The 14048-nt window shown below is 38.2% G+C and overlaps 2 protein-coding genes across 2 annotated transcripts; one reads left to right on the top strand and one right to left on the bottom strand.

Moving 5' to 3' along the window:
* The first annotated feature begins 1972 nt into the window (after positions 1-1972).
* LOC118436676 lies at positions 1973-7236 on the top strand. Its single transcript, XM_035855192.1, has 5 exons — positions 1973-2105; positions 2537-2742; positions 3383-3705; positions 4583-4881; positions 6896-7236. Exons 1-5 carry the CDS (start codon positions 2041-2043, stop codon positions 7206-7208), a joined length of 1206 nt encoding a protein of 401 aa, XP_035711085.1. The 5' UTR covers positions 1973-2040; the 3' UTR covers positions 7209-7236.
* Positions 7237-7916: 680 nt separating this feature from the next.
* LOC118436675 lies at positions 7917-9653 on the bottom strand. Its single transcript, XM_035855191.1, has 2 exons — positions 9420-9653; positions 7917-9324 (listed from the first exon to the last, which is right to left on the bottom strand). The coding sequence occupies exons 1-2, from the start codon at positions 9480-9482 to the stop codon at positions 7939-7941; spliced, it is 1449 nt and encodes a 482-aa protein (XP_035711084.1). The 5' UTR covers positions 9483-9653; the 3' UTR covers positions 7917-7938.
* Between the last annotated feature and the right edge of the window lie 4395 nt (positions 9654-14048).

Genomic DNA, 14048 nt, shown 5'->3' with positions numbered 1-14048 from the left:
TTCGAACAGATTCCTGGATATTACGGTCAAGTATTCCCTGGTACTTGTATTGGTCCATAATTCCGTCAACAAATTCCATTTTTCCTGCCCCACTTGAAGCCATGCATCCCCACACCATTACCGACCCGCCGCCGTGCTTAACTGTGGGGTTGAGATTTTTTGGATTCAAAGCTTCTCTTGGATATCTCCACACTCTACGACGCCCATCTGGCCCTAAAGACATTGAACTTTGACTCGTCAGCCCATAAAATATGTCCCAGAATGTTTGTGGCTTGGAAATGTGGTCTCTGGCAAACTTCACTCGTTTGGTTGCATTCCTCGGTACAATAAGAGGCTTCCGGACTGCTCTGTGGGATTTCAAATTTCCCTTATTCAGTGTTCTTTGGATGGTCATAGGACTAACCTGTTTGCCGAACATCTCCTTGATCTCGGTAGATAGCTTTGGAGCACTAAGTGAGGGTGTAACGTTGACTTTGTTGAGCACGTGGCGTACTTCTCGGTGAGCCAAAATCGGTTTTCGACCACTTCTGACCTTGTTTTGGACTGAACCATTAGCTCTAAAGTTCTTAATGATTGTCTGGATGGTTGTCCTTGCTAATTTATACTTGGTCCCTATTTGTCTCTGCGACAGCCCCCCTTTTTGTCCACCCTTCCAGTCCTGAATGACAAGATCTCGAATAGCGATAGGAATTTCCTTGCGTGTCGACGCCATCATATTTTTCTGGAAGAAAATTATTTAAAAATTAATGCGGCATATGTTATTGATAGATTTATTAAGTTACCTGATTTTATAAATTGGAGAGATTTTTGTTGTTGACAATTAAAGTGAAGTGGACGTAGACTTTTGTCCGCTCAAATTTCATCCTCTCTCGCTCTGCACTATGATTCTCAGTTTTCCCAGAATTTTCAGAAATAACTCATATGTTTTATGAAATTACGTTAAATTTGTGAGAATTTGATATATCAATGATGAAAATTGGTTCAGTAGTTCAGTGACAATTTGAAAATGAAATTGACGCGACTATGTGGACGTAGACATCTGTCCGACACTGTACATATTTACACGTATGTATGTAAGCTAAGGTGGAAGATGTCCGTCACATTTAGATTTTAAATCTCACTCTACTCCTTTTCAAGTGCAAATTTTAAGCGTGGCATGAACTTAATGAGTTCGAGAAGTTAATTAATTTAAACCAAATATTGTGGGTATTCACGTCAATTTCGTAAAAGCCGTAAACGTCGCTTCGCAACATATCTTCGCAACTTTGCGATGTTTGCGAAGAGTTGCGATGCGAGAACCAATCAGATTGTTTTATTTTTTTACGAAGCTTGCGAAGCAAAAGGGCATCTATTATCGTGGTAAACTATTTTTCGCAAACTCGTTGTGAAGTGAAATTTTAATTTCTCTTCATTTTTGGAAATGTTGCCAGACAACCTTACACTTTTTCGCCAAATGAATTAGTTTTTGCAAATAATTAATTTACACATTTTCATGTAAAATAAGTCGTTCACGACACCGATTTCGCAAACACCGCTAAGTTGTGAAGATGTTTTGCGAAGCGACGTTTTTTTGTGACGTGAATACCTACATACATTGTTTCACAGTATGTAAAGTTCCGCAAAAATATATTTGATACTTTCTTTTTGTACCATCATAGTTTTGCAGTACCGGAAATTAATTTTACAGTAAATAAAAAGTACATGAAAAGTTGTATTTATCTCTAACCTCATGAAATTGAGGTCACTATAGAAATTTGTATTAAACGCATTGAATCTGGTAGAGCGAGATTAAAAATTTATTAATCGTCGCTCTACATATGCAACCTTAAGAAATTTTTGGACCTATGTATAACAACTTTGATTATTAAACAAGAAAATATTAATAATTAATGCTCATTCGTAATTCGTACTAGGATAATTAATAAATAAGTATGTAAAACGAATTTCAGCCCTAACGAGAGAAATACATCGGGACCAAGGTGGGCCGTTTGGCAGGAATTTCCGAACAATGCCACCTTTTGTGACGATTTTGACGCAAAGATGAATCGCGCCGTGACCCGAATTTCCATGAAATTGTCAGCGACTCGGTGGGCACACACAGCAAGGTAGATAATTCCCTATTGAAACCTTAATTCCTCCCCCCCCCCAAAAAAAAATATGTAAAACCTACGACGCCAGCGGTCTAGCTCCGATTTTAATGAAATAACGATAATTATTTAGCCTTACATAAATAATTTAACACATGTTTCGGGATTTTTCATAATGCTCGGTTTAAACAAAATTATGATGGTATAAGTGGCCCAAAAATCGCATTTTTCTCCCTCAAAAACAAGAAAAAAGAAAAACTTCACCAGAAAAATGCGAATTTTCTTCCGCTTATACCATCATAACTTTGTTTAAACCGAGCATTATGAAAAATCCCGAAATATGTGTTCAATTATTTATGTAAGGCTAAATAATTATCGTTATTTCATGAAAATCGGAGCGAGACTGCTGGCGTCATCGCATTGTTAGTAAATTTTTAATAAATCTCCAGTTCCCTTTCCGGTTTTAACCCGCCCAATCCAAATGACGCCGTTCAGAAACAGATTAACGAGTTGAAAAAGGATATTGATGAGTTGGAGGCAAAAATCGCTGGCATGGATCCGACCAGTGACCTGGACAAACTTCGGGCTGCCGTGGCCGTCATGCAAACGAAAATGGCAGCCTTGAACACTGCCCTGGACAACGCGGCCAAACAAGGTAAGGCTAAATTATGTGACATTTTTAAATTAAATTTGAACTAAATAAAATTACATAACAATATTTTTTTTTATTTATAAAGAACATAAAGTTTCTACTAATCTCAATAATTGTGCGATTTTTTAGAGTTTTTAATCCCCTAATTTAATCCTTTAATGTCGGCAAATTTGAATACTCTATTTACATTTGTCATTTCTTGCTGGATACATTTTTAAGAAATTATATTACGAGTTAGGTGCCAATTTTTTGACGAATGTTTACTTAGCTACTTCATTACTGATACATATTTTGAAGAAATTTCAACTTAAGTAAGGAAACGTTTTTCGCTCAGTTAAAAAACAGTTTAGTAAATTAAGATAATTGTGTATTTCAATAAATTATCTAGGTATGTACATAAATACCCTGTAAATAATCTGGTAATAAACATTACCGAAAAGCACAAGTATACGACTCTACCAAAGTGGTCATAAGAAGTTGTACCCTGTGGTAATGGCTTGGCAATAAAGTTTTACCATCATGGTAACAAATTTTTACAACCTGGTAAAATATTATTACCAAATCTATTACCGAGAAACCATTACCTGCGTGACTTTACCGGAGTATTAAGAGTGTATGCACATAAATACTTTTTGTCTTTTAGCTACTGACACCCTTCAACCGGAAATCGATCAACTAACTTCCTCCCTCGATGCCGTGGCTGTGAAGCTATTCTCCCTAAAATTGGCCATCGCCGAAGTAGAAAGTGCCCTCGAGGAGAGCCAAATTGTAGACATTGTTTCCGGAATCATTTCCGGCCCGGATGCTGGAACGGTGTTCCATTACGAACACGGCGTCTTCAAGCGGGGCAACGCCTCCACCGTGATGTCCACCATTGTGACGTTGGGCTACCCCGAAATCTTGAAAGATACCAAATATTTCCTCAACTTTTTGAGCTTTTTCTCTCAACTGAGCGACGATCAACATGTGAGTAACTCCATACAATTTTTATAATGCGTCAACCCATTCAATGTCTTTAAATGCAAATTTCATTAACCCTTTAAACAATTGTCGTTTTGTAAGAAATGGTTTAATTCGAGAGTAAGACAATTCAGTTTCACAATTTTCTCGCCTCGCCGTAGAATCTGTGAGAATTTAGGGGATTTCTCCTATCCCAACCAAATGTTAAATTTGAACATTTTCTTACAAAAAATTTGGATATTTCCCAATCTATGTAACGTAATGTTAAATTTTGGATGTCTCAGTTTTTTTCGAATGTTATTAAAACTCCTGAATTCCTTCTCCCACACCATGATCACAACATAGTTATAACGTTCCCGAGTTAATGCATTTTCTTGTAGAAAATGCTACTAGTTAAAGGGTTAACCCTTTATTGCAAGGTAATCAACCAAATTATATGGAAAACAGTCAAATTTGCTGTTTTTCACATAATTTTGTCGATTATCTTATTCGAATGAATCTAAATAAATACACGTGGCGTTGGTGCATGTGGTCTGAGGCTTTGCGCAAGAGAGCCACGTGGCAGAAATATGTACATGTGTTAAAGCCGATTAGATTGATTAGCCGACATGATTAGTTTTCAACTCAAATTTTGAATGATTATATTTACATACGCTATTTATTAAGAGGTGGAAACCCATTTGTAATATCATGATGTCCGCCTGGTCCGATAAGTGATGAGAGGGTGCGAATTTATCCCCAAATCTCAGCTTACCCCGGCTACATACCCGAGAAACCCAGACATAACCCGTGGATATCGGATATTTAAAACCTCGGGGTTCTCCTTACCCTGCGCATTTTCCATTCCGGTGAAATTTAAGTGCGAATTTTGAATTTTTCTCAGAAATTCTGGGGTTACAAAGCCCTCTACTACGCCGTCCTGGCCAACGGTCAGCTCTACAATGCCGCCCAGCCCTTCATCCTTGGCCACAAAATCGCCAAGATTTATGATACATCACCCACTATCAATGTCACATTAGAAGCGGGACATTTTCTTAGTGCAGTCGTCCATCCTGTTATTTCGAGTGTCGTGTCTCAACGTCCCCCACCGCGGAGGGTGCAATGGGGCCTACATTTAAAACAACTCGGTTGTGTCGATGGGGCCCTCGAGCCAATCGAGGCGGCTCAAGGGCTCAAATTCAGGTGCGTTTATGATTGTTACACTATAAATATTTTGAAGAGAAGTCGTCCCAGCGGGTTTTACCTGGTGGTGCCATATGTTATGTACACTGTAGAAATTAATATAGCCGGCTAAGTTTATTGAATTTTGAAACAATAAGGATATCACGAGAAAGCCCATTAAATTCTCTTCAAAATAGACCGACTAGTTTTCAAGATTTCCTCTTTTCGAAGGGAAACTAGCCCAAAGTATTGGCGCCCGCGTCTCACCCGCGGTACGCACGCGTTCTAAGGGATCTGGGTCCCATTTCGTAACGATAGAATTTTTCTCGGATTCCAAACTTGTATTGGGTTTAAAAGATGCATCTGGCTCCAAGTTGGGTAATATGTCATAGTCCAGAAAGTCGAGGTTCAGCGACAGCGAATTTTATTCTTGATCCGAAAAAAAGTCGATAATTTTTTATTTCAAGCACTAAATACGTATTTTGGGTTCACGAGCAGGACTTGATGTCTTCTTGAATTTCTATCGCTTGTTTTTGAATTGGGAGTGGTTCAGGGGATCCACAATTCGCTCGAGAACTTAGGAAAATACTTTTTGACACCAAAATTCACCCTCAGAGGAAGAAAAATCACTTTTTCTACCAAATCCAACTTACGCCCAATAAAAAATTCACAGAAGCAGGATGGTGGATACAATCAACGTTTTTGAAATTTTTGTGAGTAGTCTGGACTAATGGTGTGCCAGCACGGTCCTTTTGCTATTTTATTTGGCCTCAATCACAAAAGTATGCTCAACTAATCAAAGCTGAGCAATTCCATTTTTCAAACGCGTACCGCATGATCAGCAACCTTCGTCTTATGGGCCTAGTTTTACTTGGCGTACACTTAACCATGATTTCTCCTCAAAGCTTAAAGACATAAGTCCATGGTTCAATTTAAGGGCCATGGTCGTAGTTTTACTTCATCCGTTCAATTGTGAAGGAATTTTTCTTTGGATCCGGCATGGATTCGGACGAATTCAGTTTTCCGCGCCGTCATGAATTTTGGTGACCTGTTTGACCTTTCCCTTGGGCTTGTTTTTAGGTTATCAACACTGATAGTGTCAGTGGATCATTTTGTGGTGCGGTCGACCATCTTGCGACCAATTCAGATTTTTATTGATCAATTGAAATATGACGAATTTTTTTGTTTACGAAAGTGTTGCTCAAAAATTGCAACCTGTTGTTTTTGGCGAGCTATCATTTTGCCACATTGGGTTACAAAAAACTTCGAAACATGGTTTCTAATGGAAAATTGCACGGGGATTCCAATAAAAAATAGTACAACTCTCTAAAGTAACTCCAACTAATTTTATTTGCATTGTACATAACATATGGCACTACTAGGTACTATGTTGAAGGGATTTCACGGGGGTTTCAATGGGTTTTATTCGGATTTTTTAGGTATTACCTAAAACGAGTAGTTTAGCTCGCATTTGCGAACCACTTTGATAGGCCCGTCGGAAAATCTCAACCTGCCCCGCAGTGCGGGGAGAAAATCTCGTTCAAAAAAGCACATACACATCAAGTGGCTACTCTGTAACTGATTCAAGTATACACATACATAAATCAATAGAATCAGTTTGCAGGTGTATATCCAACTCGAATTAAGCTCTCTGATTAATATTCCGTACATTTCTATATTTATTTCGAATTTTTGCTGATGGTGTGAAAATCACAATTTACAGCTTGACTTGGAGCTTAATTATATTAGTGTTTTTCGGACGTTTTTCATTCAAGATTTATCTTGATAAATCTTGATAAAATACATTAATTTGACAAGTTAGTGTAACATTGTACGCAAGTTATGTTAGTTCACCCCAAATATTGAGTAAAACCCAGGAAAACCCAGTAAAACCCCGGGGTAGTTGATTTCAAGGTAAAACCCCGGGGTACTTGTTTTCAAGATAAAACCCCGGGGTAGTTGGTTTCAAAGTAAACCCCTGGGGTGGTTGTTTTCAAGGTGGCTGATTCTTATGAAAACTGTCTTCATGTTCTAGTTTCCCCTATGACTTTGAGGGTATGGATATGCGCAGCATCAAAATGGGTTGCGCATTCGCCACCGCTCCGAACACTTTACTGAACGATATATGTTTCCTTCTTCTTCGTGGAAACACCTTGAAAACGAAGATTGATGAGCCATTCGAGCCTTTAGCTCCGATTGGGAAAGGCCTCGTAGCACGGATGGAGGGAAAGTGCGACTTCCACGATTGTGCACTGTCCATCCCACCCGATGTGGATGCACAGGGCTACCAGATATTTAATGGAAGAATGTTTTGTCTGTCGAGCAATATAAATGTTAATTCGAATTAAATACATAAAAAGGAAAATAGGAAATATTTTTCTGAATTTGAAAATTAATGGCATAAATATTTCGAGTCGTATTCGGTAAAAATTCGGTTACGATTATAACCATTTATGACCCTGTCGATATGCTTAATGCTTATACATACATAAATATGTCAGGGAATAGTCATATACATACATATTTATCGCCACCGTTGTTAAATTTGTAACGGTGGTGATAGATTTATGACAAGTTGGTGATAAAATTTTAACCATGACGGTGAAGTCATATATGCATTTTTACTTTCTGGTTATTATCGCAACCACGCTTTTTAGAGTGTAATTAGTTTTTCTAAAATTGTAATGAATCCATTCCAATTTTTTTTTAACTTGCAACATTTCGGAATAAAACTTGTTGGATAATAAATATTTGTAAAATGTGATTTTTAGCTAATCTGCATATTTTCTGAACAAATTTAATCCCAGCCATGCTGGAAGCCTGCCTCTGGAACAAAATTATGTAACGGCGAGTTTATTTACACATAATCCAACCATACAAAAGTGGAATTCTTGCATCCTATGTAACTTGGTATTATCTGTATTTAGTTGTAAATAATTATTCATGAATGGAATCATCAAGCATTTCCATTACCGTAATTTATATAAATAAATAATTCCAGAAAGTATTACAAAATTCTGTGCCGTATAAATCTGCACAAATCAAAACCAACATAAAAATCGTAGTTAACGCTATTCATTAAACTTCAACCCATTCTTCTCCAGTAATCCCAACTCGCACCCGATCCGCACCCATTCTGCCACCCTTTTCAGAATTCACCCCCTCAAACGTTTCCCACCTCAAATTTGGAAACGTGGTGGAAATCCTTTCATAAAAATCGGAATAGTCTCCCACCTCCCAAACGAGATTATCAGTATTCCGAGCCCCTCCCACTTTTTGGAACAATCTAAACCCCACCCTTTTCCCGGGAGGTGACGGAGTCCGAACATCTCTCACCGTTAGACACTCCCCTTTTAGGAAATATTTGGACAAAAATCCCGCCCAGACTTCAAACCATTCTTGCTCCCCCAACTCATCATCTTGTGACCTGTACCTTATCTCACATTCCCCCACCTTGGACAAAACCAATTTCTCCAACGAGGGAAATTGTGTCGAATACCCGCCAAATTTTAAATTAAGCCCGGGAACCATTCTCCTACCGGGAGAACCAAACCTAGAATTTTTAGGGATCCCAATTGCCAAACATTTCAGTCTTGGTAACACCTCTGGGAACGTAATTGTCAGGAGTACCTGTGCATTATTCATATCAAATACTTTCCGCGGCAGGTTGTATTCCGCGGTAAGTTTCAATTTTTCCAGCTGGTCGGCAAAAATGGCAAGGATTACGGCATAATTTGCCGAATTGTTGAGCAACCCGACCTTAAATTCTACCCTGGTCAGAAAAAGGGATCGATTTTGAATCGAAATGGGTGTACCCATATTTCGCAATCTCACCGAAATTTCACTAGTTGACGCCTTATCGGATAGAAAATATTCTACAATGTTTTCTGGAAGGGTTCCACACCGCAATGTTTTCAGGTTGGGGAATATTGAGACGATTTCGAGGAAATCGGTCAAACTTAATGAGTTCATAAATTCGTCGAAATCGGAATAGTCAGGCGTCATGAAAATCTCGAATTTTTCAACTTTTGGGAAACTTACCCCTTTTGGGTGGGAACTTTTGATCGTTGGAATTTTAAAAGGTCGTGGGGCGAAGGAGACAAATTCTAACTTGGGGCAATGTGAGAATAGTGAGACGACGAAGGGGTGGATAGCTCCATAGGGGAAGTAGTCCAAGCGTAACTCGGTAATGGGTGCGGTCGCGGTGGAGGTGAAATTTTCTAGCAGATTGGACTCCTCGGGGGACAAATTTTCGAAATTGAAATAGGACAAGAAGACACGTTTGTTGTGGTTTCCACGAATCTTGGTCAGTTCAAGGTAGCTCGCCATATTTTGCGGGGTGAGGTTAACACGGACGCGAGAGACGAGCAGTTTCCGAGCGGCATCTTCCCATCCGCGGGAAACTAGTGTGACATTCTTGCAGAGGTCGTGGTTCGGAATGAAGGACACTATTTCACGTACAATCTGGAAATTGGGGAGCAAAGTAAATTTGAAAATAGTAGAAATCTTTTAACTAATTATGCCCATATTAGGAGCAAATTTCTTTAACCAAAACTTACTTCAGGTAACGTAACGGCCAGGTGTGGGGGAATAATGGGACGATCGTTTGATTCAAAATCCATTTTAGAATGATTACAAAAATCACACAAAAATTGGAAATTTTAATGGCAACCTATTTACATATTTCATTTCTCAAATTTTCGCTTAACAAAACGTGCTTCACTTGCAGGTTAAGAAGGAAACAATGTACATATGTAACAAAAATGGTTTTTGAACTAGTTTTACCTTTCGAAATTTCCGGTTAACAATAATAATTCAGAAGAAAATTATTATAATTTTTTTAAACAAAATTTCAATGGTTGATTACTTCGCACACATACATAAATACACTTTAGTGAGAGAATTATGTATGTATGCATGTACACATGTCTTCACAAGTGAGTGGAAAAAGGGTTGAATACGGGGTTTGTAGACCTTAAATCTATACGATTTAAGGTCAATGTACAGGGTTTGGAATCTATTTATTTACGAAAGTTTGAGTTTACGGATCTCATGTATTGTATTTAAATTAGGGTCTATTTCAATACAAACTTTGTTCCATTGGATATTGAAGGGTTACCTGATTCTTGGGTGGAAAATGTGTAAGGAATTTCAGGACATACTTAAGGGACAGCAACCATGCAGAGAAAAAGGTTTACCTCTGTAAATAACACTGTAGGTACCGAAAGCTACAAAAAAGTCTCCCTTTTTGGTTGAAAGTATGCACTCATAAAAACGAATTTCATCACAAAAAAGTGATCATGTCATGAAATCATGTCATGGAAATTGTCCAACAATTTAAATCCTACATAATTTCCTTCCTATTAAATCTAATTCCTCCTATTTTTTCATATTTATGTATGTTATCTTAATAACAAAAACGTATTTAGGTATTTCGTTTTCGGAACCTGATTAAAAAATTACCCAATCAATTTTAATTGTACAATATCTAATTTCTTCTTTCCTCTCGAATTTCTACACTTAATAACTTATTAAGGATGATGCTTAATTTAAATTGGATACCGAATTAACCATCAAATATGCATGCACCCAATAAACTTAAAAATGAAGCCTTACATAGATACAAACTTTTGCCAAACTTAATTAAGCTAGAAATATTGTTGATATTAAAGTTCCAGCAATTTCTTAGGCCTAATTAAGCCATCTCATATATTATTAAGCTGTTTATCAAGTTTATAAGTTGGTATTTAGCTGGTCATCTATATAAAAAGGTGGTCATGGAACTATGTATGTATTAAAGATAAATATCATTCCACGTGCACTTTTGTGACAATTAAGATTCTCCAAAAAAGTAACCCATAGGTCAAAAATATTTATCCACTCTCTTAGAAAACCAGGATTCAAATAGTACCCAACTGGCATTTATAACTAATTCGGTGTACAAATACTAACGCGATATTAAAGTTTTACCATATCGGTAGCTCATTTTCACTGACCCGTACATAAATATAATCTAATCCCAGGCGGTAGCAACTTTATTACCAAGAAATCAATACCTGCATACCTGACTTTACCAGATTTCTAGAACTTCCTTTAAAAATGCCGACCCACTCCGCAATCTTCGCGTTAGACGCGTACGCCTCCCTATTTCAGAGAGTTATGAGGCTTCCCGTCATCTGGGATGTTAATGAAAAGAAATTCGTGTATTGGGTTAATTTCAAAGAGTTACGGGTTTGGTATGGCACCATGTGTTTCCAACTTTTTGCAACGTTTTGCTGCTTAATTGTTTGCCTGAGGGAGGTTTTCGTCAAGGAGACGAACGTTCGAAGCAAGGAGATCGTCCTGGTTCAAGCATTCTTGGGAATCATGAGCAGCATGGTGGGCTTTGGGGGTGGGGTTTTAATCTTTATGGACGGCCCAGTTGGGGTAGCGTCGTGGGAAAATGCGATCATCGTGGAGAAAATAGTGCACGAAGGTATTCATAATTATGTAATTTACACTCTTGCAAATAATGTTACAGTTTTTAAAAGTAAATGCGCTTTAAATTAAATTTTACGTAAACTAAAATAAATCTAGACTAACGTTAACTCAATAAATAGTTAAGTTTCCTCTTTGTTTGATACAGTTTAGTTAATTTAGAATTCAGAGTGCATTTACGTGCGTAGATATTTTGATGCTTTAAAAAATCGTCACGAAATTTCGAGATTTCCTACTACATAAAAACCTTTCCAATCTATTTATTTTTTACAATTACAGAATCCAAAGTTCCCATGCAAGGAACCTCCGCCTACTTCACCCGCTGTGCCGTCTTCTTCATGCGCCTGTTCCCCATCAGTTTCACCCTCGTTGGCCTCGTTTCCGTCCTTTTCTTCAAACTAGATCCATTCTACTACGTTTTTGAAGATATCCTCCCCTCCAAAATTTTCCAAAACCATCAAATCCTCATCTCCACCATCCGCTGTATCTTATCGATCATTCCTTTACTCGAATTCTTCCAAATCGCCTCCTTCCTCTACGTGGCGGGAAACGTTGCTGTCGACTTTCTTCTAATCCTTATTCGCCAATACACCCGCGGGAAAATGTCGGTAACGGCGACATTTCGGGTCCACGACATGGGCCACATTGTGCTCGCTTTTTCCCAGAAACTTTCCGACGTCGCGATCGCCGGGCTGCTCGGGTTGACCATGATTTCCGGAATTATCACGTGGTATCTAACAATCGTTGCGTACAATTTAATCCCCCTCACGATTTATTGGGTCGTCCCCTTCATCGCGGTGGCGGATGTGTCTGTAGTTCAGATCATCCTGATTCCGTTGACGTATATGAGCGAAGCGTCGCACGTGGCGATTCAGAAATTTAAAATTGTTCCGGAACAGGTTCCTAATTTGAGTTCCTGCTTTGGAGTGAAGTTTAGTCCGAGGAGGTGTTTGAGAATGAGGATAAGAGCGATGAGGAAGTTGATACTGTATGCGGGAATGTTTGATTATAGATTTTTACAGTTGGATAAGCAGACGAAGGTTTCGTTCATAGAGAATTTGGTGGCGTTTACGATCTCTGCGATTTTGGCGAAGCGGAATTAATGAAGGGGAGGAAAGAAATTGTTAATAATAAGTGAAGGAAATTGTGCAGGGATTAAAGGCAGTTTGTAACTTGCAATGGGGACGCAAACCATATTTAGCCCAGACTATTTTGTGACAACCTCACTTTTAAAGAGGATTCCTATAATAACAACGTTATTACAGGGTCCACATATTCATCGCTAAAATGGTTGATTTTGTGCCTAATGGCAGCAACTGAGACTTTTGTCGCAGTGATTCCTTCGAAAAAGCGAGCGTTTTCGAGAATTTGCTCAATTCTCTGAATTTTGCACGTATACACAAGTTCTGCACTAAATGTTATTTCTAAAGAATTGATATTTCAACCTTAGGCTGGTGATTCTGGGTTGAATATGTTTCGTGCCCCCATTATTAATTAAGCAATAAATAAGAAACATGTACCTAACAAGGCAATTTTCATAAGAAGGGTTTTCTCTGGTATGTGCACATGTATGTACATACATCTACATATGTACATATATGATTCATGATGCTAACCGTATTTGTGTAATTTGAATCCCTAATCGTCTTAAGAGCTTTCAAACTCGCAATATAGTTTTAGGTATGCATGCTTGTTTAGCCCAGCACGGCAGATGGTTAACATTATTTGAGATGATGGACTTGTAGTAGCACTTCCAACAAAGATACATCTCTGACCAGTAATATTGGTTAAAGGTATATTTGCAAAGGTTAATATAGTTTCGTCCGACCTTTTCATCTGTAATTGAGCGGCTCTTTAAATTAGACACTTCAAGTTGCCCAGTTCCATTAAAAAATCAAATAAAACCAAAATATTAAACTTTTTGGCGGTAAATATAGCTGCCTGCACGATCCATTCGGACAGCTACGCGCTACCATGAACCTTCTGGGCTTCACGTTTGTCGACATTTCAACAGGAATGAACGAATGCACTCTTTGGCCTTGTAACTATTTACTCGCTTTGTTAAGGTGGCTTACTGGTTTTGCCTTTGTTAAAAATATATGTGGGAAATCTGAGGATGAGTAGCAAACCGATATTAACTTTGACGTATTCATTGTATTCGAATCACAATAAAAATTCTCTTAGAGTATCGGTGTCATATCTGATATGCTTACTCTACATGGCACCGGAGACCGTGAAGATGAGAGGAAGGTAAAATTTTATTCATTTACACGCAACAAATCATACAAATTGATATTAAATACAAGAAACCGGGCGGTTTACATGTCCGAATTAAATTTAATCTATCACCCAGTGCTCCATAGGATTCTACTTTGGCAATGAATATGAAAGTTCCTAATTTCTGGATCACAATTTAAAAAAAACATGTCCCTCATCCACTACTTCGTCAGCATTTCATTGCTTTTGTTGTCGGACGCTGATCGGTATATAAATTTGAAATACGACATCAATATCCCAATCAATTTTCTGAACGGCGTTGAACATTGTGACGTTCAAATCTTCCACGACACCACCTCCGCGGATAGCTTCGCCTTTTTGGAAAATTCCTATCTCCCAAGGACCATATATTTCATGCAGAGTTATCGCAAAACTGACAATCTGTGTAAAGCATTGTTCTTTAATATTCTCAGAAGTCGTCCAGACATAAACAA

Source organism: Folsomia candida, unplaced genomic scaffold (assembly GCF_002217175.1).
Source record: "Folsomia candida strain VU population unplaced genomic scaffold, ASM221717v1 Fcan01_Sc010, whole genome shotgun sequence".
Lineage (NCBI taxonomy): Eukaryota > Metazoa > Arthropoda > Collembola > Entomobryomorpha > Isotomidae > Folsomia > Folsomia candida.
This window is presented reverse-complemented; position numbering and strand designations above follow the sequence as displayed.

Coding starts and splice junctions, on each gene's coding strand:
- LOC118436676 (XM_035855192.1), top strand. CDS start 2,041: ATGAATCGCGCCGTGACCCGAATTTCCATGAAATTGTCAGCGACTCGG. Junction 2,743..3,382: donor GGACAACGCGGCCAAACAAG/GTAAGGCTAAAT, acceptor TTTGTCTTTTAG/CTACTGACACCCTTCAACCG. Junction 3,706..4,582: donor AACTGAGCGACGATCAACAT/GTGAGTAACTCC, acceptor AATTTTTCTCAG/AAATTCTGGGGTTACAAAGC.
- LOC118436675 (XM_035855191.1), bottom strand. CDS start 9,482: ATGGATTTTGAATCAAACGATCGTCCCATTATTCCCCCACACCTGGCC. Junction 9,325..9,419: donor TGGCCGTTACGTTACCTGAA/GTAAGTTTTGGT, acceptor CCCAATTTCCAG/ATTGTACGTGAAATAGTGTC.